This window comes from Artibeus jamaicensis, unplaced genomic scaffold, assembly GCF_021234435.1.
Source record: "Artibeus jamaicensis isolate MK-2021 breed Jamaican fruit bat unplaced genomic scaffold, CSHL_Jam_final scaffold_1689, whole genome shotgun sequence".
NCBI lineage: Eukaryota > Metazoa > Chordata > Mammalia > Chiroptera > Phyllostomidae > Artibeus > Artibeus jamaicensis.
Window position 1 is genome coordinate 13,651,187 of NW_026522029.1, and position 25,928 is coordinate 13,677,114.

At 51.4% G+C, this 25,928-nt stretch overlaps 1 protein-coding gene across 2 annotated transcripts in view; it reads left to right on the plus strand.

Moving 5' to 3' along the window:
• The window catches only part of DPYD (dihydropyrimidine dehydrogenase), a 499,545-nt gene that overhangs the window by 218,274 nt on the left and 255,343 nt on the right, over positions 1-25,928 (plus strand). For both annotated transcript variants that reach the window (XM_037153081.2, XM_053655907.1), the window contains 3 exons: positions 1,101-1,208; positions 2,865-3,034; positions 15,668-15,878. In XM_037153081.2, the coding sequence (XP_037008976.2) occupies positions 1,101-1,208; positions 2,865-3,034; positions 15,668-15,878 (489 nt within the window). The remainder of the gene's footprint in view (positions 1-1,100; positions 1,209-2,864; positions 3,035-15,667; positions 15,879-25,928) is intronic.

Genomic DNA, 25,928 nt, shown 5'->3' on the forward strand with positions numbered 1-25,928 from the left:
TTTCGTTTGCTAACATACTCTCCTGGTGAGTCATTTTCCCTCTAATTTGTTTGCAATGTATTTTAAATGTAGAATAGCTGAGTTTTTGTGCTGAAATGTATTTTCTCCTTGACTTTTTTGTCTTGTTTTTAATGCTCTCCCTTATTCAGGAAGTAGTCAAATATATATCTGTAACGTATTTCAGTTTTTGTGATGAGTTTTCTTTCTTTAACATGTGAATATGCCAGTAGTTTAATTTTTATTCTAACATGAAGAAAGAGTATTAGTGACTTTCCTCTAACACTGTACGTGTATGTACGTGTGTGTCATGTTTCTGAATACCTATATAGAGCCCAAAGAAAACCAGAATTATCTTCTGGAGGGCGGGCCCCTTGTGGTACAGGTTTCCCCCACTAGGTGTTCTCGGAACCCATCTGGATCAGTGGACCGGCTGGTGTTGTTGTGAGAGGTTGCGTTCATTTCAGTGATTTGTTGTTGTTGTTGAAGACTCTTTCATTTACCCATTGCATGATGGGTGATTTGTGAGCACACCCGCCCACCCCATACTGAGTGTCCAGCTGTTTTCGACCAAAAATGGCATGACTCCTGTGCTACACCTCCCGACTCACCCCACCTCACCCCCAACAACATTTTTTTGCTTCCTGGATGAAAAAGTCCCCAAAGGGAAACATTTTGCTGATGTGGAGGAGGTGAAAACGAAACCCAGTAGGAACACTAAAAGACATCGAAATCAAGGAGTTCAAAAACCGAGCAATGGAAAAAATGTTTCCATAGGTCTATTGCAGCAGGTGGAGAGGACTTGGAAGGTGGCTAAAGTTTAAACGTGTAAGAACAAATACACAGTTTTTATAACTAAATTCCGTTTTGGGGGATCACCCCTGACATGTGCTTGAAGGTGAGCTTCACGATGTGCATAAAGGAAGACTCTGAGGTCTGTCACACCACCAGGTATTACATGCCTTCCCTCATGTTGATTTGCTTACAGATTTTTTCCAAGAACCACATTCTTTTAATAATTCCAGCTTTCTATATTTTTAAACATCCAACAGGAACAGTTTCTCCTCCTGCTAATGACACTTTTGTCCATTCTCGTTACTCAGGCCTGCCAGAACCCAACAAAGACCCCATCTTCGAAGGCCTGACGCGGGAGCAGGGCTTTTACACGTCTAAAGACTTCTTGCCGCTCGTGGCCAAGGCCAGCAAAGCAGGTACAGCGCCCGGCCTTCTGCTCCTCCTGTTGCCTGTGTCATTGCCTGTGCAGTGAATTTACGCCAAGTCCAGGCCAGTGGGACGTCGTTCGGCTCGGGCCCTTGTATCACACTGATATGAGGAAGACACAGGGAGCCGGATGCCCCCGCTGGCCATCCCGTGAAGCTTCGCCGCGAGCCTGCTTCACTGTCCTAGGGCAGGTCCAGCCGTCTCGTGTGTGACGGCTTCCAAGTGCGGGCCGTGAGCAAACGGGGGGATGTTCTCAGGACTTGCAGGGTCTTCAGTTTGGGGGCTGTTGTACTTGATGTTTTCTTTTGAAGTCGGGCAAACGATCGTATGATTGGTGTCCAACCCAGGCAGAGAGGCTGTCTCCCGAGAACAGCGAGCATACGAAGTCATGGTAAAACGCGGTGACAGACCCTCAGTGTGCAGCCCTCGTGTGAAGTCACTTCTCAGGCCCAGGGACACCCCAGAGCTAATGCTGTTCCATGTCCGGACTGGAGTGAGGTCTTGGTGATAAAGCACCTGTCGTGTTTCTCCAAAACCAGACCATCTAAATCCTTCGGACACGTTTTTAATGTCTGTTCTGACAGCCCATTGCGTGTACGAAAGATCCAGTTTGGTTTTCGCCCACAATTAAAGCACTTGCCCTAATAGATCCTCCTGTACAAGTTCACAGCTAAAGGCGTGCACCCCCCCTTCCACCTCAAGAACAGGCTGCGTGTGCACCGGCAACCCTCCCGAAGGAGGGCATGGCACACGGAACTCACGTGTGAAGGCTTCCCGCAGAGTGAGTACACACGGCAGTGACAGGCCTGCGCCAGCCGTGAGGCCGCTCCACAAATTACAGCGATTCATCTTCCACCAGCTTCGTTCAGTCTGGTAGCTCCCCACCGCTTAGCCCAGGGAGAGCACCTGCATTTTACTTTTTCACGTGGATTTTTATGCGGACACCAAATCTTCATAGAGGTGCTCTAGAGAGACGCACACGTAGAAGCCGCTTTTTCCTTTAACACTCACTTTTACCAACAAACGGACGAACAAAACCCACATAGAAAAGTGGTAAATGGGAGAAGGTTTTAACTATTTAAAAAAAGGGTCCTCGGAAATCCCTCCGTCATATCAGGGACGCTGACTCAGCACGTTCGTGTCAGCTTTCAAAGCTGACCGACCGTGACAGATCGCAGGGCTCCGTGTGACAGGTGTCTCCTATCATAACAGCTAAATAACCTGTTTTCATGAAATGCTGTGAACGACTGAGCCAGGTCAGAAGGATCGCTGCTTTTCCCTCCAATTAAGAGAAAATGAGTGATGTCGGGTTAAAAATACACATCACCCCCTTGCCAGAGAGAATTTGAGTTGATTGATTCCGTTGTGTTACAACCGTAAGGCTGCAGAATGTGCCGGGGCTGTCCTTTGAGACGGAAGGAAGACGGGAACGGCGGGGACTGTGAATCCCGGGTTCGAGCACAGTTCTAAACGCAGGGGAAGCAGTCGTCCAGGGGACAGAGTAACTGGGGAGTGACAGCCGCCCCGCACGGCGGCCCCGCGTGGCTGCTGCGAGTGCCCGTGTCTTTTGAGCTGTCACGCAGACCCAGTCTCTCCTTCATCGTTCAGGGATGTGTAGCTGTCACTCACCGCTGCCATCCATACAGGAATGTGTAGCTGTCACTCACCGCTGCCGTCCGTACGGGGAACGGTGATCGTCCTGGGAGCTGGAGACACCGCCTTCGACTGCGCCACGTCTGCCCTGCGCTGTGGCGCCCGCCGGGTCTTCGTCGTCTTCAGGAAAGGCTTCGTGAACATCAGGGCCGTCCCCGAGGAGGTAAAGTGGCCCTGGAAGGGGCGGGTCTGTGGGGAAGCAGGGAGGACGCTGTCCGAGTGCGGGCTCCCCGCCTCAGTGCTTGGGACAGTCCCCCGGTTGCGGAATGCGCACCGGGGCACTTCTGGGCTGGCCCGGGTTGTCCTTCTAGTTCAGACAAAGTGCACGCACACGCTTCTGTGACGCGATTTGGGCACAATATGTTCGTCTTCGTCGGTATACAAGGGCCTCCCACTCTCTGTGTGACCGTCTTTCACGTGCATTTGGCGGGTAGCGGTGCGGTGTGCCGGGTCTTCTGCATGCTGAGCAACAGGGTGTTGCTCTCCGCAAAACGCGTGGGCATCAGGAGAGGGTGGGAGTGAGAGACCCCTGAACTTTTTCGTCAGCCAGACGCACGAGCTGGGTGCAAAGGTGGAGAGCAGAGAGCTGGTCACGCTGCCGATTCATTGTGCAGGGAAGACTGCACGGTAAAGAGATGGCCCTTTATTTTTTTAAACAACTCTCACGTGACCATTATTTAGAATGCGTGATTAGCTAACCTGCTAAAAATGGCAGATTTAAAAGCATTTCATTCTCCCCAGCGGCTGGGCGCCGCCAAGAGGCTGAGGTGTGAGCTGGGCGCGCGTACTACTGACTTCTCGAACTTTCGTGCTCTTAGAGCGAACGCCTCGCACTGGATATGAGTCCTGAGAACAAGAACCAAATGTATTTGTAGAAAGGCAGATGGCTCCTTTTACCCAGATCTGTATCGTGAATTGGGTTTGCTTCAGAATGCCTGCTTCCATTTCCGGTCTCTGTCCTAGGCAAGAACTGTAGTCAGAGGGTAACCCGTCACTTGTAGGACAGTCACAGTAGAGACTCATTTTACTGACACGTCAGTCCCCGCTGGTCCATGGCTGAGCTGCAGATGTCCGCTTTGTGGGCTGGACTTCGCTCCGTCCAGTTTCCCTCTGAGGCTGCTCCCCACAGCCCGGGCGGTGGTGGCCTAGCACCCGAACTGTTTTCCCTGGAGCTGTGAGCGCCCATCGGTGCCATCTCCCCGCGGCACGTCAGCGGGGGAACGGCCTTGCCAGCGTTCGGCGAGCTGCCCGGGAAAAAAGAAGACACGAGCTGACTTCGCTCCTCTCTGTGGCCGTGGCCAGTACACAGGTGCTGGGGAAATAAGTCGTGAACTGAACACTTGAAACCTCTTTCTTATTCCAGCGTCAGAGAAGTTTTCAATGCACAAGCCGACACCTGTGAGTGGGAAGGGGTGGTGACTCTGAGTAACACTGTCACTTTACAGCACGGTCGCCTCCCAGTGGCAAGGGCAGCTAGACATGGGTGGTGGCCCTTTGTCCGCCTGAAGTAGATCACACTTAAAAAAGAGAGACCAGATAGTGACTCGGCAGGCGAGGGGCAGGACTCCATTGTCTGTTCCGTCAGCTTTCATTTACAGTGTCTCTCCTGCACCAGGCATCGGACGGGAGTTCCCGCCCTCGTGGTGTCTGTCCCTAGTGAGGGGAGACACGCCATAACCCAACGAATAACTTGTCACCTAAGTGGCAGTGACGTGACGCGGGTTGCTGTGAGGAAAGCTAATGAATAAAAAGCGGGAGGAGGGCGTGGGGAGGAGGGCGTAGGGTTTGTCTTTTCCAACGGGGTGGCCCGGGCGCCCCCGAAGGAGATGACAGGTGGGCCAGAGGTGACGACGTTGAGGGAAGGTAGACATCCGGAGAAGGACGCCCCAGGCCGAGGCGAATGCAGTCGCCCTGCGGGGGGACAGGCTCTGGGACTCCTGGGGACAGACACAGTGTGTCAGTGTGGCTGGACCCGAGCGTGCATGGGCAGTGTGTGCCAGAGAGGCCGGGTGCGTGAGCCTGGCAGTGCTGGCACCTGGGAGGCCTGGTCAGGAGCGGGTCCCACTGCATGTGTCTACGTCGGGACCGGAGACTGTGCCCCAGGACAGACTGGCCTGGTGGGGAGACCCTGCTGCCGGGCCCACGTCCTCTGTGCCTGCCCCGGCCCCGCTGTGCGTTCCACCGCATTGCACACACACCACCCCCACACCTGGTTTAGAGTCGGTGGGGTTCAGAAACGGTGACATTCAGGGTTTTCTCAGGTGTGTGTGGTTTCACGGGCTGGGGCTCCTGGGTGCAATTTGGAGGCAGTGAGATTTGTCTGCTGGGACAGGCCTGGTGGTCAGACACGTCCTCATGGGGACATCAAGTCTGCCGTCTGGTCGGGTGGGTTTGGGGACAGGGATGTGCAAAACACGTCCACTTCCCTCAGCCTTTGCTGACGACCAGGAGTCGCCACGAAGGCCAGTTACAGTTGACCTGGCACTGTCTGGGACCCTGTGCACAGCAGATGTAACAAAGAACATGCTTGGGATCCTGACCTGTTGTTTTGATTGACGAGAGTGGGCGGCACCACTAGTAGACCCGCCCAGCAGGGGCAGCCACACTCCTTTCCCCAAGGCAGAGGTCCTGGGCTTCTCTTTACAGCAGAACCCCATAAAGGGGGTTTCCAGATACAGCTCGCGAGGTCCTGGTTCTGATCCAAGGGCCTGAGAATATGCACTTTTAACAAGCTGCCCTTCGATGCTGAGGCTGCGGGTCCCCGGATTTCAGGGATGGTGTGTGTGGCCCCCAGCTGTCTCATCAGAGGCTGCAGCCCTGGGCTGTCCGGGGCGGGCTCTGTCTTCTTTAGGAAAGCCTGCGTGCGCACTGCAGGAGGGAGGTCCGATCGGACTGGGTGCAGCGGAGGCCTCTCAGCATCCTGCCGCAGTTCTGATCCCCGATGTCCTCCCGGCTCCCTCGTGGCCTCGGGCACTGGCTCAGGGCAGGACACGGCCAACAGGCTCCCGCTCCAGTGCTCCGGGCCCTCGGCGGAGGTCACCTGGCAGCGCTCACCGGGAAGACGAGGGGAAATCTGTTAAGGATTCCCTCCCGTTCTCTCTGCAAGCTTAAATAGGCGAGATTAAGTTTCACAGGGTAACAGATTTCTCCGGAATGTGGGTATTAAAAGCTGCTGACACATCAGGCAGAGCTCCGGGCGGTTGGGATTCCCTGGAAGGAGGCGTGGAGGTCAGGGCGCGCCAGCCCCGAGTGGTGGGTCTGCGTGGAGGCAGGCGGAGAGGACTCTGTGGTTCTCGTGAACTATTCCCGAGAAGAACGTGGGACGAAACTGCCTTAATGGCGCGGTCCCACACACGCAGGGCGTCGCAGGAGTCTGCCGTTCACGTATCCCCTCTCCCAGTAGCAGCAAAGGAAGGTGGGCCCTCAGTGCTGTGTAACCAAATGGGCTTCCACTCTGCTCCCTGGGCCGGGGCCTCCCCTCCCCGCTGGCCGACGCGGCGACTGATTTAACTCGGGTGTGCCCGCTCCCATGCGGCGTCACGTTCAGAAGGTCCACGGTCCTGCCCATCAGTGCCACTTGGTTGGTTTTAGCAGTAGCACTAATGAGCAGGTGGTCCGGGCTGTTCGTCAGGAATATCCGCACAGGCGAAGGTCACTCTGACATTGCGCTCACGCGTCTGTGCCTGAAGCCTGCGCCTTCTGGTCCACTCTCCCGGGACCACCCCCAGGACGATCCTGCCTGTGGCCTCTTGGACCTTTTCGGCATCGGGTGACCACGTTGGGGCTGCACTGATCTGTTCCTTCTCTGCATCATGCTGGCGAACCCTGCATTTTCCTACCTCTCTCCGGTGCTTTTCAGTTTTTACTTAATTCTAGGAAATATGAACCTGGGACTGTTTGTAGCCAGTGATCTAAGCTGGCAAATTTAATTTTACTCATCATAGCTCCCCCACCTTGGACACCTGCGTGTCATTGGATCTGGGCTTCTTCAGAGAAAGTGACGGAGACCCGTCACCATGATCTGCAGCTCAGAGATACCTGCAGACAGACACACGTGTGGCCCCCAGGCACATGGAGATGAGGGGGGTCCACCCGTGATACTTTGTGATGACATGGGAGAGGCACTGGGAGGGTCTGTGCGTGTTCACGCGTTTGAAAAGGGAAAGTCCAGTGCAGAGAGCACGGAAGCTGAGCCGAATGAACTACAGGCTGGTGTGTTCGGTTCTGGGTGATATTCTCTAGTCCCGAGTCGGCCCATCCTGTAAAATCAGTGTCATGACTTTGTGCTTCTTGAAGTCCCTTCTGTTCCCCGAATTCCGTACTGGGCACTCTCAGGGAGGGACACGTGAAGACCTCGGGCTCTGGGTAGGAAGGCCCTGTCCCCCAGGAGTGACGGCTGCTGGGTGCTGAGCGTTGGTCTCCTCAGCATCTGTGTCTACAATGCTTGAGACCAGTTGAGGTTAGTGTGTCCCCAGCCCGGGGGTGAAGGAAAACCTGCTGCCTTTCAGACACGAGTGTCAAGGAGGCTGACAGGGAGGCTGTTGCCACAGACAGTCGGCGGGAAAGTAAACAGGCCAGGAGCCAGCAAAATCCCGTGTCCATCCAGGGCTGTGTATTTTAAAAGCTCAACTGTTCCCGAAAGTTTCAGTGTGATAGTTACATTATGTTGGCTAGAACTATCTGTACAACTTAACACTGTATACCTTCAAAAAGGCTTACCAATCATTTATATATTACATATAACATTATATAGTATACCTGTATAATAAACACATCATATATTTATATAATAAAATTATATATTAACATATATTTTATAATACGTAACCTTTGTGTAATGACATTATATAATGCATTGATATAATTTAAATTATATGCTCTTCACACATATACACATCTATACATGTATACACATAAACATGCATGTACACACATACAGATTTATCAACCATTTTAAATGGATACCAAGTTATTGTCAAGCCTTATTAAATAACGATGTGTTGTTATTGCTCTATTAACTTCAACACGAAAGTTAGAAATCATTTTCTCATGAATAATATCCACCTCAGCTTTCCAATGCAGTCTTCTTGTCTTGTAAGTGGAAAATATTAAAAAGTAACATGTATATTTTTTAACTATACATGTTGGTCATGCATACATCTCAAAAGATTTTTTTAAAGTGAAAAACACATGAATTTAAAAGCAGAATGGTCATTCTATGCACAAGTGGTGTTTTTTCTCTTAAGAAGTTGAACTCATCCTTCCAGGTCTGCTGCAAAGGCCCTTCAGTGTTTGAAGGCTCCCTCCCCGTGAGCCGCTTCCTCCGGGGTGGGGGTGGGGAGGCAGAGCGCCTCCTGCCGTCTGGGCCGCGGTGCTGACCAGTGGCAGTCATCACTCTGCACGGATCTCACTGATGAAAATGCAGGTCCTCCAGTGGGCCAGCTCGTTGATGGTGGTGCTAGACTCAGACACAGAACAGTGCTCATCCGAGGCAGCAGATCAGTGAGTAAAGAATAGGTTAGGGGCCCTGGCTGGTGTAGCTCAGGGGATTGAGTGCGGGCCTGCGAACCAAAGGATCTTGGTTTGATTCCCAGTCAGGGCACGTGCCTGGGTTGCAGGCCAGTTCCCAGCAGTGGATGCATGAGAGGCAACCATACATTGATGTTTCTCTCCCTCTCTCCTTCCCTTCTCTTCTAAAAATAAATAAATAAAATCTTAAAAAAAAAGAGAGAGAATAGATTAGGGCCACCAAGAACCTCCTAGGAAGACTTTAAATGAATACAAAATATTGAAAATATATAATCTACAAATACATACATAATACACTTCGACCTTACTTTCAATTGCTGTAAAATAAACCAATATTTTAATGTACACGTTAAAAAGGTATCATTTAATCACATTACAATATCAACCTGACATTAAAAGTCAGTTGAAAAAAATCCATTGTTCCTGGCATTCAGTGTTTTGTAAGATAGGGGAGAATTTTTTAAAAGGAGAGCATATAACTAAGCATTATACAAAGAGTAGAAGTTAATAAGGGGTAGGAATTAGCATCGGCAGGCTGCATAAGGGGACCAAGGATCCTGCTTTGCACAGAACGTGTATTAAGAGTCCTGTCCAGACTGCACAGGCTACTACCAAGCGCCAGTTTTGTGCTGACAATTTTGTGAGATATTTGAACGGCAGCCAAGGATGCTTGACTGCAGCGAGATCTGAGATGAGTAATGAGAGCTCATTAGATTTAAGAAGATGTCCATATAAGTGAGTTGTGTTAGAAAATACTCCTTCTCTGTTAGAAAAGACGGATTTGGTGATGCCTGCGTGAAGCCATGCCCACCTCTGAGATGCCCCACGCACAGCGTTTCCGGTTTCGGCAGCTCCATCCTGACTTAGCAACATGGGACAGGGGCAGCTACCCTCATCCAGTATGAGCACAGCGCTCACGTGGAGAACTGTTGCTTTCTCTTTGAGATCCGTCCATGTTAAAGGCTTAACATGAAAACAAACCAAAAGCTCGCAACACCTGAACAGGTGCTCACGTACAGAACCTCATCCTGCAAGGCCGCGGCAGACCGGTTTGCCCGAGAAAGCAGTAATTGTGGCACAAGCCCGAATCATCCAGAAAGCTGAAAGTGTATGTGCATTCCGCCCCCATGAGTCTGCACAAACCAGGAAGTCCAAAACACGTTCAGAACTGTGAAGTACACCAAGGAGGAGGAGGAGATCAGGGGTGGGTGGGCGGAACCCACTGCCTGTCGTTTTCCCCCTTCACTGCCTCCGTGACCCAGGTAACCAGGAAGGTAGAGTGGGAAGTCAAACTCACCTGAGTTAGAGATAGAATCTTCATCAGGTTTTTAGAATAATCTCAAGGCCACCAGCACAGACACAGTGTCCAGTGTGCAGGTGAGTTGTAGGGACACCACGCAGCTCTCCGGGGCCCATCTTGCCACCGAAAGGTGGGCGTTACCCCCAGGTCAGGGGCAGTTGCAGAGTCACACGGCAGCTCCGCCACTCAGCACAAGGAAGCTACGTGAGCCATGAAACACCTCCAGTTTACCCTCAGAAGCTGCGTGACCTAGGTGATGCCCTGGAGAGCCACGCCCATAAACCCATCTCCGGCTTTGTTAACCATGGCAACCCTAGACTGACAGGTGTATCTTGCCAAAGCAGTCCACAGGAAAGGGCTGTCCCGTGTACCGATGACGCCTGAGCTTCCCAGCCACGGTCCACAAGGGGCTTGCTCTCTCGACATCAGTGTGTTTGCCCACCCACACCTTCCTCGCCAAGGAGAGCAAACCTGCTCCCCCCCCTGAACCTCCCAGAAAGGAGTTCCTTGCCTGAACTCACTCCTGTGCAACCTCCAAGATCAGCCCACACAGTACCTTTCCCAGGCCGCCCTTGCCCAGCCCGCACGGCTGCCGTTTGGACGCCCTGGCGTGTGTCCCCAGAGGCACTGTGGACCCACCCCACTGCAAGGCTGGTGGGCTGGCCTCTATGAGAGTCTTGGACACGGGATGGTTTTATTAGCCATAGCGCCCAGCACCAGTTTTTGTGCTTAGTAAAAGTTGAGCAAATTTGTGAATGAATGGGACTTGTGCAGTTACGTATGCTTGTGGAGCATCTAACAATTGAACAGTATTGAAGTAAAATGTAACATTTCCCAGGATGGCGACTGGCCAGCGCGGGCTACTGAACAACTTTTATTTGAAATACCATAGTTGAGATCCAGTTTGTATAGAAGTGATAACTGGTTAGATGTCTGCTGGCAGAGGATAAGCTTTGCAAAGAGTGTTGCCTCCTCCTGTTCCTTGGACTTCGGTGTATTTGAATTTATTGTGGGCTGGCTTTCAGTCCTGCTCATTACAGCTTATAACCTGTGCTTGTTTCACCTATACGCAATCTACACATGAACAGACGTCATGCTTTTAGTTATAGTAAAGTTAAGTGGTTTCACAATCTCCACAGTGTCATGCCCGTAATATTAATCAGACCAGATCACCGCATTGCATGAAGTTAGTCGTTAAAACGATGAGCGTTGTTGCATGCGATAGGGCTCTATCTGTATTCCACTCAGCACAGCCCAAGTAGCTTCTGTGAACATGGAGGTAAAGATCAAACAAAGCCAAGGAGAATTTTTTGCACTTCCTCTTATGGTGTGAAAAGAAAGTAACACCTTGACTTACTGAACCTCAAAAGTGGAACCTGGTAGATGCTTTTTCCTTTATTCCCTCGAGTTGTTACTGGTGGAGATGAGGACGAGGGGGTTGTTTGTTTAATGCACAGCTGACCTCGTAGAGTAGGAACCAACAAAAAAAATGTGTGAATACCTGTGCCATGAGCGTTTGTACAGCCGAATTCAGAGATGAGGGTGAACGATGACCACGGATGGATGGTGGTTGCGGAAAAGTACCGCGCAGTCTCTGTGACCGCGTGGCACAGAACAGTGGAATAGTGAGACCCCCTGCATGCGGTTCGACCACCGGTCAGGGGTCCGTTCTTTCCTCATGGCAGCGGAACTGATCATGGACAAGGACACCACGGTGACGGAGGGTGGTGAGCCTGTCTTCTGTGTGATCAGGGCTCCCTGCTTCGGGAACGGTGTTTGGGAGCCAGTGACTCTGCCCAGGTGTTGCTAGTTGGTTGTCCTTTGGTTAATTCTAGTGTCCTTCTGGTTTTCTATGGGCCACTCACCTTGGTAGAGAGAATGCCGTTCCAGGGCTCCTTTCCCTGTGCCGGCCAGTCCGACGTGTGCAGGTCCATGTGTCCTTCCTTGAGGCCTATTGGCCGGAGTGTATTCTGATTCAGCAGGTGTCTGTCCAAACGTTCATTTGCTTGTGCTCACTGTTTGTCGAGTATTCGAATGTCACTTCTGGACACTGGCGTTAGAAAGTTAAATGAGATATTCTTTCCAAACTGAAAGTTTTGGGGGAGGAGTTAGCAGTCTAAGGAATACCTTTCCACATTGTTTTAATTTTCTGCCTTTCTAGCTTGAGATAATGTGCCCTCTTTATGGAGTAGTGCTCCTCGTCCTAATTCATCCTTTCTCTGGATTCAGGGAGTCGCCATTAACTTATTTACAATATCGGGTTCATTAGTCCATCACCCAATTCTTGTATTTCATGGTTTTATTGTGACCTCTAAACTTGCTTAGACCAAGAAGCTCTAACCTCCTGTTCCCACTGAGGGGACTTTTATCCAGCACACTTGACCTTCAGTTTGCCTTTGACTAGATGCTTTCCCATTCAGTCAGCCTTGTTTTGAGATTCAACAAGTACAACTACACAGAGTCTCATTCTTTCAAATACTCCAGAATTGCCATTACTGCACAGAATGAATACCGCAGGGGCTTCATTCCCGCTGTTCCAGAACCTCAGCTGAACTTTGCCATCCTTCAGAGTGCCTCTGGATTCTTTGAGCCCTTGTTTATCTTCTGTGGGAAGGAAATGGTGCTTTTCCGTACACAGAGCTGGTGGTGAGGCCAGCGTGCATCCACGTGCCTGAGTCTGGGCCACAAACCAGCAAACCTAGTGTGTCCTCAGCCTTTTGAGTCACAGCAGAGGAAAAGTTGGTTTGACACTAAATCCTTCAAAAAATAATCCATAGTTATCATAGCATATGCTCTGTGTAAAGATTAAAATGAATTACATATAAAGCACTTGAAAGAATCCCTACTATATAAGTATCATTGTTATCATCTTATTAGGCATATTTCTTTAGTCTCAGTAGTGAAACTGAATTCCTCTGTTGCCCACAAACAACTGAAAAGATCTCTTACCTGACGTGTGACTTCAGGTACCTTGTATTTTTGTTACCCAACATTTATTTTCTAAGATAAATCTTATCATCTCAGTTCTTCAATATATTATTGATACTTTCCAAATAAACAGATGTGTTCAAATGAGATCTTCCTATCTTTAAAAAAACTTCCCTTCTTGCATATAAAATGGGAACTCTAGCTACTTAAAGCAAAGTAGAAGCGGTGGTTGATGTCTGCTGCCCAGCGGTCCGACCTTGCATGTGTGGAGAGCAAAGGACGTCTCTGCAACTGCGAAGGCAGACATTCAGGTCGACCTCCGTGGGGCCGGCACAAGCAGCGCCCAGTCCTGAGTGGTGTGGACAGTGGGCACGGGTGCGCGAGTCCTGGTGTGTGGGACCCCTCCAATGGGACCCAAGGAGGTGCTGGAACAGTTTGGTCACGTTCGTGACTGTTTCTGTGTTTCTGGCCCTCAGAAGCCCAAACCATGATAAGGATGCTGTTAATACATTTTCAGGCATTAGGTCATTGGTAATCTTATATTTTTACAAGTTTTGATTCATTTAGAGTATCCTAACTTGATGCTAAGTTTTCCACAGAGCATGAGATTACCAACATGCAATAATGAATCGTGGAATCCAAGTGTTAATTCACAGAAGCCAGACAACGCACTGCCTAAGTGAGCCCGAGAGGGGCCAGGTGTGCGGCCCGGCCAAGTTTGGCCCCTGCGGGAAGAGGGCCACTGTACCCACACACCGGCTGCCGACTCAGTGCGTCCATGAACGTCTGACGTTGCCAGTCAGTCCAGTTTGGGGTTACCGTGAGGCAGCATTGGGCGTGACTTGACGTTTCTGGAACAAAATAAACTGGCTCATGTCGATGAGCCGTGAGGTGCTGTGTTACCTAACGTGACAGAACCGTGACAGGGAGCTGTCTCATGTACTGGAGCCAGACGTGTTTTAGAACTTGCATTATTCCAGGAATAGCAGTCTGCCTTCCAGAAGTCAGAGAGCGGTCCAGGACTCGTCCGTGGTCATTCCTGTGTCGTTTTTCCTTCTCCCCACCCTTTGCTCTGGGACCGCCTTTCTGCTGGAATCCTACTCCCGCCTCCGCCGGGGGTCTGAACAGTTGAGGAACGGGTGGTGGGAAGAGACCTGGGGCTGCGAGTGAACGGCCTCAATCTGCTCCTTCCATAGGCTGGGTTCTGTGTTAGGGTCACTACGCATCTGAATCCCCTTGAACAACATCACATGCCCCTTAACTAGGAACTGTCATCCCCACTTTCCGTACAGGGACCCTGAGGGTCAAGGGGCTTCAGTGACTACCCCAAACAAGCAGCGGGAGCGTTTTAAACCTGACTCAACGTCGCTTCCCTCCAGTTCCCTGTCCACACCCTGGGCAGTTGGAGAGCTGCAGTTTCCTGCTTTCCACCCACCCCATCCCACGTGCCTCTTCTCTCTGAGACCCCCAGTCCTCCACCTTTATAACAAAGGAGAAGCGCTGTATACTAATCACTTGTGCAGGCCAGTTTTTAATCCTTTAAGGCCAGTATTTTAAAAATGTTATAAATAACAGACTGAACAGCTGCATGCTAATATGAATGAGGACTAGTCTTACTCAATATTTTATATGATCATATCCCTAAGGAGTCTTTTTAGAATTTTTTCCTTTGCTTACTACTACCTCTCCTGTCCCTGCAGTTTTAATGCCACTGATACACTATTTATCTGTTTATATACCATTTATCTGTTTATATCCTGTGACTCTTGGGGGGGGACTGGCAGGTAAACAGACCATGACATCTTTTTCTTCCCCGAGAATCAGTTTTTGCCCCGCCGTGGGTGACGTCACTATTACTGAGAATGTATAGCATAGACCAGCCAGGTTCAAGTCAGTTGGCTACAGTCAAATTGAGACTGTGGTTCGCAAATGTCACCTCTGGGCCACCAGTAGAGCATCATTAGAAATATGCTAGAAATGTGTATCTGCGGATCGCGCCCCATCCACGGTCAGAAGCTCCGGGCTGGGCCACACCGGCCGCTCAGCCAGCTGTCCCAGTGACGCTGGCGCCACTGGCCAGGAGGGGAGGTGCTGCATGGTGGGTGCCCCTGTGATGACAGCGTCGAACAAGTGACACTACAGCTCAGTCTCCCATCCTGATGCAGCCGGATCATTCCTGGATTGAAGCCCCCCGCACACAGGGCCTTCCCCAAGTCACCTGTCTGACTGAGCCTCTACCCATGGCCACAGGGCAGGGCAGAGGAGACCCGGCCCCGCTCACGCCGTAGGGGGCGTTTTCACACGCTCACACATGAGGGATTCTCAGCACACTAGTCAACGATTGCACCGACAAAGGTCTGAGTTCCCAAAGAGAGTGAGTAGGAACATAAGCAAGTGAGCGGTGTTTACGTTCGGTGCCGATGCAGTCCCCATGTCGGCGCGCAGACGGAAACCAGGGCCCCCCGCCTACGGCAGAGTGGATTTCTGAGCCGTGTGCAAGACAGACTCTCAGGGGGAGCATGCTTTCTTCTCCTTCCCAAAGTGTCCATTTGTATTCTTTTACAAAAGAATAAATGTTATTTTTTGGTTCCTTTAGTCCTTTGTCCTCCCTACTGGTCTGCACCTGGGCCGCACAGCCTGGCCCGCCCACCTTACCCGCCCTTTTCCAGGTGAGAGAGCCACACCTCGGTAGCATTCGGGGGCTTTATTCTCCCATGTGGTGCAACCAAATGGAGAACGTCACCTGCAGGTGTGGCAGCAAGGACCTCACACACGCCGACCGCAGGGCGTGCAGGACCTCAAACCTGAGAAGTGCCGTGTGGCGCCAGGTCCCGGGAGCTCCCACCTGACACCTGCAACTCAGGGCCCACCCAAGTCAGTGATTTACAAAATGTAGACAGCTCGTAACTGGATCTCGGCTTCGGCGACAGGGCAGGTTTTATGTTGATTTAGGCCTCCTAGGCTGTAGACCGTAGAATTTGAATGGAGAATCCATGTCAGACACCTTCCGGTTTTTTGATCTGCTCTGTTTTGTTGTAGGTGGAGCTCGCTAAGGAAGAAAAGTGTGAATTTTTGCCCTTCCTGTCTCCGCGGAAGGTCATAATCAAGGGCGGGAGAATTGTGGCCATGCAGTTTGTGCGGACGGAGCAGGATGAAGCTGGAAACTGGAGCGAAGATGAGGAGCAGACTGTTCGGCTGAAAGCGGACGTGGTGGTCAGCGCCTTTGGCTCGGTCCTGCGCGACCCGGCAGGTAGTGTGGGGGCCACAGCACCGGGCGCCGGTGGTGTGCTATTTCAGCCAGCTTTCGGGGGGTTACTCACCCATTGATCCCCTTCTTCTGGTGGGGAATGCAAGCAATCCTGGTTTAAAAGCTTTAGAGATGGTATTTAATGCCACTCGACAGGATTCTTTTTAAAGTGTGGGATTTTAAAAGAACATGAATCTTCCCTTTAAGCTGATAATCAAGGTACATATTCTATTTTGTTAGCACAGTTGCCTTGTTTCTCTGATAAGACTGGCTTTTTCTTCCGTGAGACCCAGAGTCAGAAATTGGGGCAGGTAGGTTTATACAGCCAGTCTTCAATGATGTAGACCAGTTTTAGGGGCTAATGAATAGGCAAGAACAGAAGTTATGGTTACTGCTCTCTTCCTGTCCAGCCACCACTAGAAACATCAAATTAAAGTGTGAACTCTGGACAGTGTAAATCGGTGTGCTAAGGAAGAAGACAAAAGGCTTTAAACTTGGTGACAAGAAGAGGCAGTTTTTGTGTGGCATTCCCACTGGACGCTGAGTCGATCGGCGAAGAGCGTTCTGGGTCTTGTTGCGGTGCATGGTGGTCGGGGCCCCCCGGCGATGGGAGTATAGATACCCAGGGGCCTGCATTCTTCAAACCCTCTACCTTCTGGCTCGCACCGTTGAAATGACAGTTAACTGTTTTATTTACAGAAAGGAAAATAAAAAAAGATGTTTCTAACAGAGATTCATTAAGAACACTAATAACAAAAAAAAAATCTAACTCAGAGGCATGTTGCCCATGACCTCCTGCCCTAGCCTTGGGGACATCGCACTGTGCGTCTGAGATGGGAAGGGAGGCAGGCGTGCCGATGCGTGAAACCAATAAGTAAAACGTGTGACCAGGCCTCAGGGTCCTTTTATCTGCAAGACATCAGGCCTCTCAGTGTCAGGAAACTTCCAGATGTTTAATGTCATCAAGATAAATGTTTTCAAATAGCTGGATGATGGCCTGAATTTGTCACTTTCCCTCTAGATGTCTGTGTGACAAGGAGACACAGTCACAGTGCGTCTTGCTTATTCATTAACTGGGTCCAGAAAAGAAAAAACAGCCGAGTGTAGATTGCATTCTCTCATCTAAAAAATCATCCCATTCTTCCTGCTCTGCGCACCAGCAAGCAAACACGGAGCGGAAGTTGAGTCCTGTTTAACCAGCACTTCTGTTGACGGGTCACCTCCCAAACAGTCCTTCAGCTTACGCACCTGAGTTTATGTTCCACAAATGACAACTCTAATACGAAGAAAAATGGATCTTTTCCTAAGCAAACCTAAGTAAATGTGACTCAGAAAACCATAAAAAAAACACCAGCTTTCGCCATCACGGGTGTGACTTTGCTAAGCTTGCGTGTGTGTGCGCGCACCCACATATAAGAGCGAAAGATTTAACTTAGTGTTTAAAATACGAAGTAAAAGAAACTGTGACCTCTTTCTCTTTATTTGACAGAGTAATCCCAGAATTTAAATGTGTGTATTTTGCCCTAGACCTTAGCTCTGTGTGTCTCCTCCCAGGTTTCAAATGCATAACGCTCACCCGTCCACATTCGAGATTTAGAGACGTCACGGAACTAGGCCTTGTCTTATTCTCCTTTTTATTCTTCTTTATCCCCTCGCTGCCTGGCTCGGAATAACAAGCTGCCTGGGAAAATGATTATTAAATGGAATCTCCTGCTTGTCCAGGGCCTGGCAGAACTGCCATCCAAGTCAGCGGGGATGAGAAATTGCATTCTTGCCTCTGCCCCCTGCTACACGTGTCCACACTGGTTTTACACGCAAGGGGTACCGGGAACCAGGATTTACGCCGATGGCATTGAAAACCTTACAGCACTGATTGCAAAGCCAGGAAGCTCTGATGCGCACGCACATAACGGGTGTAGTGATTGATACTCAGATGACCAGGGGCCAAGCCGTCCACTCGGGAACAAAGAGAGGATGCTCATGCCGTGGTCCCTCATCAGCCCCAGATCTGCCCTCTCCTGAGGCTGTGTGCTGGGGGACTCATGGCAGATGCCTCGGTGACGGTCACACGTGATCCTCTGGGATTTAATTTCTTTATCTGTTAAAGCTCTCAAAACGTCACCCTGACTGTCCTGCTCTGTCCATCCCCTTCCCCACATCACTGGCTCTAGTGACCTGCGGGGCAGCCTCCGTGACGTCTTTTCAGTTCTTATTCTGTTTCCTGCATTTGAAGATGTGAAATATCTCTTTCTGCCTGAAACGCTCTCCTCCAAGTTCCTTAACCTTTCGGAGCCCTGGCTTCGTCCCCTATAAAAGAAGCCAAGGGGCACAGCAGCGCCTTCTGTCCCAGCCTCGCAGGGCTGCCGCGGGACCCAGTGAGACCCCGTGCTCCGGAAAGCAGTCTGCACACCCTGGTGCTGTGTGTACGCCTCTGTCATCTGGCCGGTTCCTTCCCCAGGCCCATCACCGACTGCTTTTCATCCTCTCGTGTATCACTTCTTAGTACTTCCCGAAATGCAGAGTTGCCCCTTTTCTCGTCTGAGTCTCTTCATTCCTTCCGTGACCGATTGTCTCATTCGTACGTTCATTCCTGGAGGAAATGTTTCGTGAACGGCTCCCGTGAGCCAGGCAGGGGCTGGGACGGTTCCACGTCTCAGGAGACAGCCTGCCCTGGGCTGGGCCGGTGCCCACGAGAAATGTTTACCAAATTCTGCAGCCAGTGCCGGGGCTGCGCTGTGTCCTGGAAGCTGGAGGGGAGAGGAGACGTGCTGTGTACACCCAAAGCTCACGGCTGGGGCTGGGAGGCAGACCCGCGCGCGCGCGCACACACACACACACACACACACACACACACGCACACCATTCTGCCATGGGGACAGTGCATTTAGAGAGAGACTCGCAAAGCAGGGAGGGGTGACCCCTCAGGCGGCCCCAGGAGGGCCCTTCTCCCCGTTACCATTGCCAATGCCACCGTAGTCCCAAAGGCCAAAATGTTACCCCCCTGTCTCCAGTTTTCCCTTCAGTAAATGCACTAATGTTACCCTATACTACGTAGGATAAAGGGCCCCCTCCTAGTGCTTGGAGGCTTCAGCAAGCGACTTCCGTACCCTGTGCACCGAGCTTTGCTCTCCAGCACATCCTGCGGAACTGCGCCTACCGGTGTGGAGCCACAGGTCGCAGCTGAACAGGCCCTGGGCAGGTGCGTCCCGTAAACGTGTGCGGGAGAAGTCAGGGCTTGACGAACCTGACAGAGCAGGTGCAGAGTGCAGGGACAGTTCATCGCCTCCACATTCCTTGATGATGGTGCTGTTTTTTAAGAGAAAATTCCTGTAGTGTCTTAGTTACGTCCATGATGCATTTTTAAAGTGACCTGAATTTGGGAGTTTGAAGGAAATTGGGGTTTCAACCTCAGTTTTCACGCTGATGTACTTGCTTTTCTCTCGCAAGTCCCTTCCTGTGTGTGTGCTTTGCAAAGGAGAAAGTGAAGTAACCCTTTGAACAGAGTTAAACACTCAGTATAATCTGTCATATGCAAGTCCTGCCATGAAAATGTTACTCGTCTCCACACCTCATAGAAAAGATACACGTGCGGAATTCATAAAACACATGTAGTCCTTGGGTTCAAGTTGCTAACAGTTTCACTGCTACTGAAGCTGATGATAATTCTCAGTAGTCATCGTTACTTCACCCAGTCTGCTGTATCCCTGTCTCTCCTGGGCGGTAGCAGTGAGTGGAAAGCTGGAACAAGAGACTGTGCGTCCCGGTTCCTGCGCACGGAAGGCGGGCGTGCTCACGGCGACGTCATTTACCTGAACCCTTCATCCGCTGGTGCCCCACATCCTGCGGACACGGTGGGGCCCAACCGTCTAGTTTGATTGAGATGATGAAGCCTTTGTCTCGTTCAGTGTCGTTCCCGTGGGAAACGCAGAGTGGCTCCTCCTCCCAAAAGCTCTCGTCCATCCATGGACATTCTCAAGCCTCCAGGCCACACGGAGTCGGGACTGTCATTGCTCCGGGCTGACAGGAAGGCGGTCGGTAAATTACGCACACGGTCCCTCTGCTAGGTATTTCCCCTCCGCGGACACTGCCCTTCCCTGGAAGTGTCAACACCTTTATTTATGTTAAAAACAGCATTTTGTAGAGCAGGAAGTCTCCGGCTCACCGCCAACGTTCCATCTCTCTCCCCCCGGACGGCGGCAGGTTTAAGAGACGGCCGGCTTCTTTTACCCCCTCCTCTCGGCACCAAACTGCCAGTTGCGAAGTGTGCCTGTCTTTTCTGTTAGTCTGGACTCGATGAAGGGACCATGCGACCATTTCCTCTGCCCCCAGATAAATGAATTAAATGAGGTGAAAGAAATGGAGGGCCAGGTTCAGACACTGGCACAATCGGTCCATGTTTTACTGTTGTATGAATTTTTTATGAGCAAGTATTTGCACTAAAGTTCAAAGAACAGACGAACGAACACTGCCCTTTATTGCCAGGCAGGAGGCACTTTTTGATTGACAAAAACATCAGGCTTTGTGATGATTAATAGGACTGAGGACGGATGAGATAGAGTTGAAAACTGACGTTCACGGCCGCTGTGACCCACTGGATGCGTTGCGGTGGCCCGTCTGGGCCTTCCCAGGCTCGCAGATCCAGGGGCTGGGAGGGACCTCAGAGATCACACTTGCCGGCCCCTCGTTGCACCCGCTGACCCGTGTTCTAACTTCTGACGGCCCGCTGTCCCAAGCCCTGAGCTCGGTTCTGGGGACAAAGTGGGGAAACAGCAAAGGCCCGCCTCGCCTCCGGGAATGCAGTTCAACGGGGAGTCTTAATATGGCAGTAAACGGTGCCGGGGAGGTTAGGAACCCAGGCTGGGGGCTCAGAGGAGCTCCCTAGAGGCAGTGGGGGGGCCAGCCGAAGTCTGGGTGCTGCGGGCGAGTTTCCAGGTGGGGCGGGGGCGGGGTCAGCGAGCCCCAGGAGAGGATGCAGGGCTCACCGCTAGAGGAAGCAGACATCTGACAGTCGCTGTAACAGCTAGACGTGAAGAGAAAACGCCTGTCTTTAGGAAGCTGTCACCAGCCTAGTTAACTCACGCATGTCCTCATCTTTATAAATGAAGATACGAGTTCTCCATTTCGATCTCTGAAGTTGAACTTTCGACTCATGACCTTCTGTCTGTCGTCTCGTTATGCATCCTGCAGTGAACCTCTCCTCGCGTCCAGCTGTGTGACCGGCACCGTCAGGCCCGAGGCACACGAGTGGGCAGGAGAGAGTCCTCCCCCTGCGGACGTGCAGGTGACGTCGCGACGTCATGTCTGCTCCCAGACCCCACTCGCACTGGGTTTTAGGGCGGCGGTGGGAGTGTCTCCGGCAGAGGGAGCGTCATACCCAAGAGCATGAGGTGACGAATGCCCTCGCATGAAGGACAACAGGGAGAAGTCTGTTCAGCTGGGCCAGCTGCTGTGTGGTGGGGCGCCGAGGGGGCAGTTCTGGGATAAGATGGCAAGAAAATCTCATACACATTTGCGTGGACTCGAGAGACTAACGTGCTGAGCTGGGGTTTTGAACTTTATCCTCTAGGCGTTCCGGCGACAAGGGGGGCCGTTTGAGTGTGGGAGAGGCCTTTAGTGTTGCGGGTCCCATTCTGGGAGGGGTGGCTCCTCCTTCTCCCTGCTTGGGTTTTGAAACTTTTGTCGCGTCCTTCCAGTAGTGGGAAGTCAGGAACCACAAGGTGACCCCTGTAGTGGTTGGTATCAGAAAGGCGCGTGCTCCCCAGGGCTGAACGCCCGCATCCCACCCATTCTCAGGTGCACCCCACCTGCATTCACGGGGGCCGCTCCCTGCTGCAGACTCCGTGGGGCAGCAATGTCGGGTTTCAGCGACACTGTTCAGGGGACCTTCGTTAGTTGAAGTGGCTGCTGGTGAAGGGTGAGGTAAAATTGCGAAAGCACACTCAGAACATTTTGTAAGTCGGACACTCAGAGCGTGATCGCTGGTCTGAGAAGAGGTTGCGTGTGACGTATAGGGCGGGGTCAGACCAGACCCCGGGGTCAGGAGCAGAAGGAACTCAGAGCTGCAGCAGGTAGGACGGATCCGAGGGGAATGGTGGTGTGTTGCATTTGAACTTGCTGGTCTGTCCCGCAGCTGGAAGTGGACTGGAACTGAGGAAGTGCACAGTGATCGGCAGCCGGCTTGGGGGTCCTTACCCATTGCTTCTCTGTCTTCCAACGTCACAACCTAGAACGGTGGCTCCTCATTGATTAAAGGAATGTGTGGAAGCCCCTGTAACCTAGAGTTTAAACAATTTCCTAAAAGTACGAGAAATGTGGCGTTTCTTCTGGAAATCCGGAAGTGCCTTGTCTGCCCCATGATGAAGAGGAAAAGTCCGCTTCTGTCCCTGCCGCTTCTCTGGTGGCCACTGTTCTAAGGGGCTTCAAGGACAGAGTCGTCCCCAGCTCTGTGGTCCTCAGCCTCAGTTTCATCTCAGGATGTCCGAGCGGTGACGCATGGAGGGAGCCTTTGTCTCGGTTGGTACCAAGTGGAAAACAAAGCCTTCTAGTCTTTTCTATACCTTGAGTTGCTTTGAACTCTGTTTTGGACAAGAACCATTCTCAGGAACCCCATAGTAACACTGGCACATTTTCTTAAAAGTCGTCCTATCGGAATCTTCTTTTGGCTGAAAGATGTATTGCTTTTCTGAAGTATACTCCGCGGAGGGAGGGCGAGCGGTGGAATTCCATGCACATGCTGCCGTTTCTGCAGAGTAGCCACCCAAAATAATGGAATCTCTGCACAGCTCCTCCTTGAAATGATTTCACAGGGTGGAGAGGATGAGGAGGAAGGGGGGTGCTGATAACGGTGTTGAAAGTGTTTCGGAATCAACACCACCTCCCTCACCACTGCCTAGACGTCCGTCTGAAGCACAACACGGCATTTCTGTAATTATTTCACTTCCCTCTAACAGCTGCATAGGAACAGGCTCGTTTCCCTGGTGAATAGCTCTGCTTACAGCCTCCCCTTATCTTCATCCTTCAGGTTTCACTGGTGCTTGATATCATATGCATCCTGACAGGAGACAGTGGGCAAATCAGTGGTTTTCCATCAAACCGAAGACTACACATAAGCAGGAGAGCAGTGGCGTGGTTTAAGTGTTGCTGGGGATGGGAGGTGGAAGATGAAAAAATAGCGTAAATATTGCAGAGAACGGAAATCAGAGAGCACAGCCAACGCTGACCCACATGCCATAAGAGTCAGAGTTTCCTGGGCGTTGTTGACCACGGTCTGTTATACGTGTCTTCTAAGCATGTAGTGAGCCTATGGTGTATGGAAAATACAGGGAAACCAGGAACACCCCGGAACTGCACACCACGCCGAGCTTGCTGCAAGATGTCAAATCAGAATAGAACATCTAGAAAAATCAGCAAGCAATAATGTAGATTTTACACTGATGTTCTCAGCGATACGTATTTTGTGTTATACATTACTTTTGTTGATTACTTGCATTTCTGTTCTTGGCTCAAAGTGCAAGATAAAAATAACAGTATATCTGTTTAGGACAGTCTTTGGTTAAATTAGACATTGACCTTCATAGATGTGTGTTGTAATTGCATAAGTTGGAAGATTCCACTGAATCCTATTGAATATCTATGCCCCGAATATGGAAGCTGCCCGATTCCAGCGTAACTTGCGAAGTGACTTATTAGCTAACCCTAACTCTGTAACATCCACCGGGGCCCCACCGAAGCTTCGTAGGATCTGGGGTTCGCCGCGCCCACCTTTATTCCATGCTAGCTGCATTTCTAATATTTTTAAATTATGAAGAAGCTCTTTAAAGTGTTTACAAAGGACTTTTACTTACCTAACATTTTTCCTCCACGCAAGTGCGTGGGAGAGCGTGCAGGGCCGTGTGGGGCCCCAGGCCTGCGGGAGAGCATGTGGGCAGTTCCATGGGTTTCATGCGGCCCTGTGTGCTCGCGCCACGGCCCGGTGACCTGGAGCACCACCTGGGCATCGTATCCTTCTCCACCTGCGGCCTCCCACACTCCCCTTGGGGAGGGATTGAAGCCAGTCCCTCCATTTAGGGGTGACCGCCTTCTGTCCGCCCTCCCACGGACGCGTGGGGCCTTATTCCATGCTTCCCTTCAGCATTAGCTACACAAGATTCTGTGTTGGGTTCTGGGTACTCAACAAGGAAACATTTTCCCCTTTGCCAGGAGCTTGCCACCTAATGGAGGGGACATGCGCACCAATGAACAGGCCATTAGGTAGAAAGGGACTAGAGGAGCGATAGATAAATGGCCAGTGTCACACCCAGGTGAGGCGATGCTTCCAGCGGCAAGCGTGGAGGGAGGTTGTGGCCCGATGGCCTTGTGCTGGAGACCAGGTCGGGCAGACTCAGGGGGGCACAGAGGTGGGGAGCTCGTCCCGCCCACGAGCAGACCAGGTGCACGCAGCACAGCCCCTCAGGCTGCACCACAGGCTCACCTGGAAATAGAGTCAGAGAGAGAGCAGCATTGCCGGTGCTCAGAACGTTTGCAGGGTCGGGTGGGGCATCAGAGCGGGGTCCCAGGGAGGTGGGTACTGGAAACTTCAAGGGGCGTGACCGTCGGGCGTGCCCCCCCCCCCCACAGAGGGGACAGGTGATGGAAGGCGGGTCGCCTTCCTGGCCCCATTTTCTCCTTCAGTCTCACCCTCCGCATCCTGTGCATTCTAATCGCCGCAACAAGGGGCCCATAGGGGAGTTTATTTACAAACTCCTTGACTGGACCGTGACTCTTTCCGGCCCCTTATCGGTGGTTCCCTACAGCACCCACAGCAGGGCGCAGTGCAGGTGGGCTGCACTGTGTGCTGACTGAACGCGTGAATGAACTCCAGGGCCTCACTTCCCCGCCGCAGTCCCTCCTAAACTCCCAGGAGGAATACCCCCCTGTGCACCGCCAGGTCCCCTCTCCCGAACCCCTTTCCTTCTGCCCCATTGATTCCCCGCAGAAGTCGCCTTCCCACTGCCCTTGGACCTCCAGCTCACCAAATCTCCTTGCCTACCTCTCATACATAGTGGATACTTTTTGAAGTGCGCTCCTCCTGCCTGGTGTGTCTCAGAAAGATCTTCATTCTCGAGAAAGCCTGGTGGTGCCTCTCTGGACTCAGTTCAGGCTGTGCTCACTGGCACTTTCAACAATAAGCTGTCAGTGCTTTGTGTACCAGAAGGACCTCTGTCCTTCCCTCTGGAACTCACCAGATCTAACTTCAGAGTACAGGGTCCCCTCTGGAAGGCTCGGCATGCGTCTCCAAGTGCCCCTCAGGACACCCAGCTTTCCGGTTGGTTCATCTAGGCTCATTTGCAGCTGGGTGCACAGAGTGTGTGGGACCTGGGTCACTTGCCTCGGACTCATTGTGAGATGTGAAGTGGAAACGCCTGTTCTGTGAGGCCTGGAAGAACCAGCCCACAGGCAACAGGTCCGGAACCAGCCCCGTGCTCGTGTGGGCACCCGGCGGACAGTGGCCACGCTGTCGTTCTGCACCCCACGGCCCCAGCCCTGCCAAGCCCAGAGTGCCCTGTGCCCACGGGGTGCCCCAGCCAGCGCTCTAGGTAACGGAGCTCTGTTTCTGACTTGTGTGTTACTTACTGCAAAGATGGTTTATAAGGCATTCTGCCGTGTGTTTTAAGTTCGCACTGAAGTACGCCTACAGCCGATCGGCCGGGGGGGAAAAAAGAGTCGTAAGATGGATATCAAAAAATAACATTAATGAGCTGCTAAAGCTAAAATTACAGGAACTTATGAAATTGGTTAAACATAAAAACCATTAAACTGTTTACTGAAGCTTCACAGATATACTGCAGCTAATGAGCATCTCTGCTATTTAAATAAGCCCAAATTGAACACACATTACGGGGATCCGTAATTAGTCATGGCAGAGTCGGGCATGCACAGACCGACTTCTGAGGCTCTATTTAGGGAATCTTTTCCGTGTGATTTATTTTGTTAATTAAAATACGTTTCAGTAGTCACTTATATTTTAATAATATTGTTTTTGCAAGTCGTATAATTTACTCCTGTTTTTTATTC